The sequence below is a fragment of the Bison bison genome, unplaced genomic scaffold (assembly GCF_000754665.1).
Source record: "Bison bison bison isolate TAMUID 2011002044 unplaced genomic scaffold, Bison_UMD1.0 scf7180017864383, whole genome shotgun sequence".
Lineage (NCBI taxonomy): Eukaryota > Metazoa > Chordata > Mammalia > Artiodactyla > Bovidae > Bison > Bison bison.
Window position 1 is genome coordinate 11,384 of NW_011494955.1, and position 970 is coordinate 12,353.

The following is a 970-nucleotide window of genomic DNA, read 5'->3' on the forward strand; positions in this document are numbered from 1 at the left end:
CGGGCCACCCACAGGCTGCGCTCCCGGTTGGGATCGTTCTCTGAGAGGACCTGCAGGCCAGCAGCGAAGTGGGACAAGGCCCGGGCCAGGTGCTCTGAGCACAACACAACCACAAGTGTGTCCTCGGCCTCCGCACCCCCTGTGGCCTCTGACTCCGGTCTTCTAGAGGCCAGGCCCTTCCCACACTGGCAGGGCAGCCGAGGGCCACAGGCGTGCCCACCGTCCGTGCCCAGGGGGGTGGGCATGGGCTCCCCGCGGGCCTGCAGCAGATGGCTAACATCGGCCTCAGCCACGTCGCCCAGGCCTATGCGGCTGGCTAGTGTCTCGATGCTGCGGGGGAGCTGGGGCACAGCGCTGGGCTCGGGAGCACCAGCCAGCACGCACTCGGGCCAGAGCTTCCTCCAGGCACTGTTCATGGCAGCGGGCTGCAACTCCGCCCAGGCCTCAGCGATGTTGTCCACAGCAGTCATGACAGTGTAGCTGCGCCAGAACTCCCACACGGAGGGCCGGTCTGCACCGCCCATCTCCTGGGCCAGCTGGCTGAGCGTGCGGCGCAGATACTGGGCCTTGAAAGCAGTGATGACACCCTGGTTCATGGGCTGGATCAGGGTGGACGTGTTCTTGGGTAGGAACTCGACCCGCACATGGGCTGAGAGGCCACCCAAGTGGGCAGGGTGGCAGGGCGCACTGTCCAGCAGCAGCAGGGCACGGTGCGGGAGGCCATGGCTGGCACAGTAGCTTTCCACAGCAGGGCAGAAGCAGCTAGTAAACCACTCCTGGAAGATGACAGGCGTCAACCAGTCGTTGCGGTTGGAGCGCCAGACCACAGGCAGGCTGGCCTTGGAGCAGCCCCTGAGGGCACGCGGGTTCTCCGAGGGGTACACCAGCAGGGGCTTCAGCTTGAAGTCACCAGCCGCATTGCCACCGAGCAGCAAGGTCAGGTGGTCCTTAGAGGCCTTGGGCCCGGGCC

At 66.3% G+C, this 970-nt stretch overlaps 1 protein-coding gene across 1 annotated transcript in view; it reads right to left on the minus strand.

The window, feature by feature from the left end:
* Positions 1-970, minus strand: part of LOC105001636 (tigger transposable element-derived protein 1-like) — an 8,555-nt gene that overhangs the window by 904 nt on the left and 6,681 nt on the right. The window contains exon 4 of the mRNA XM_010858028.1: positions 9-956. Coding sequence (XP_010856330.1) covers positions 9-956 — 948 coding nt within the window. The remainder of the gene's footprint in view (positions 1-8; positions 957-970) is intronic.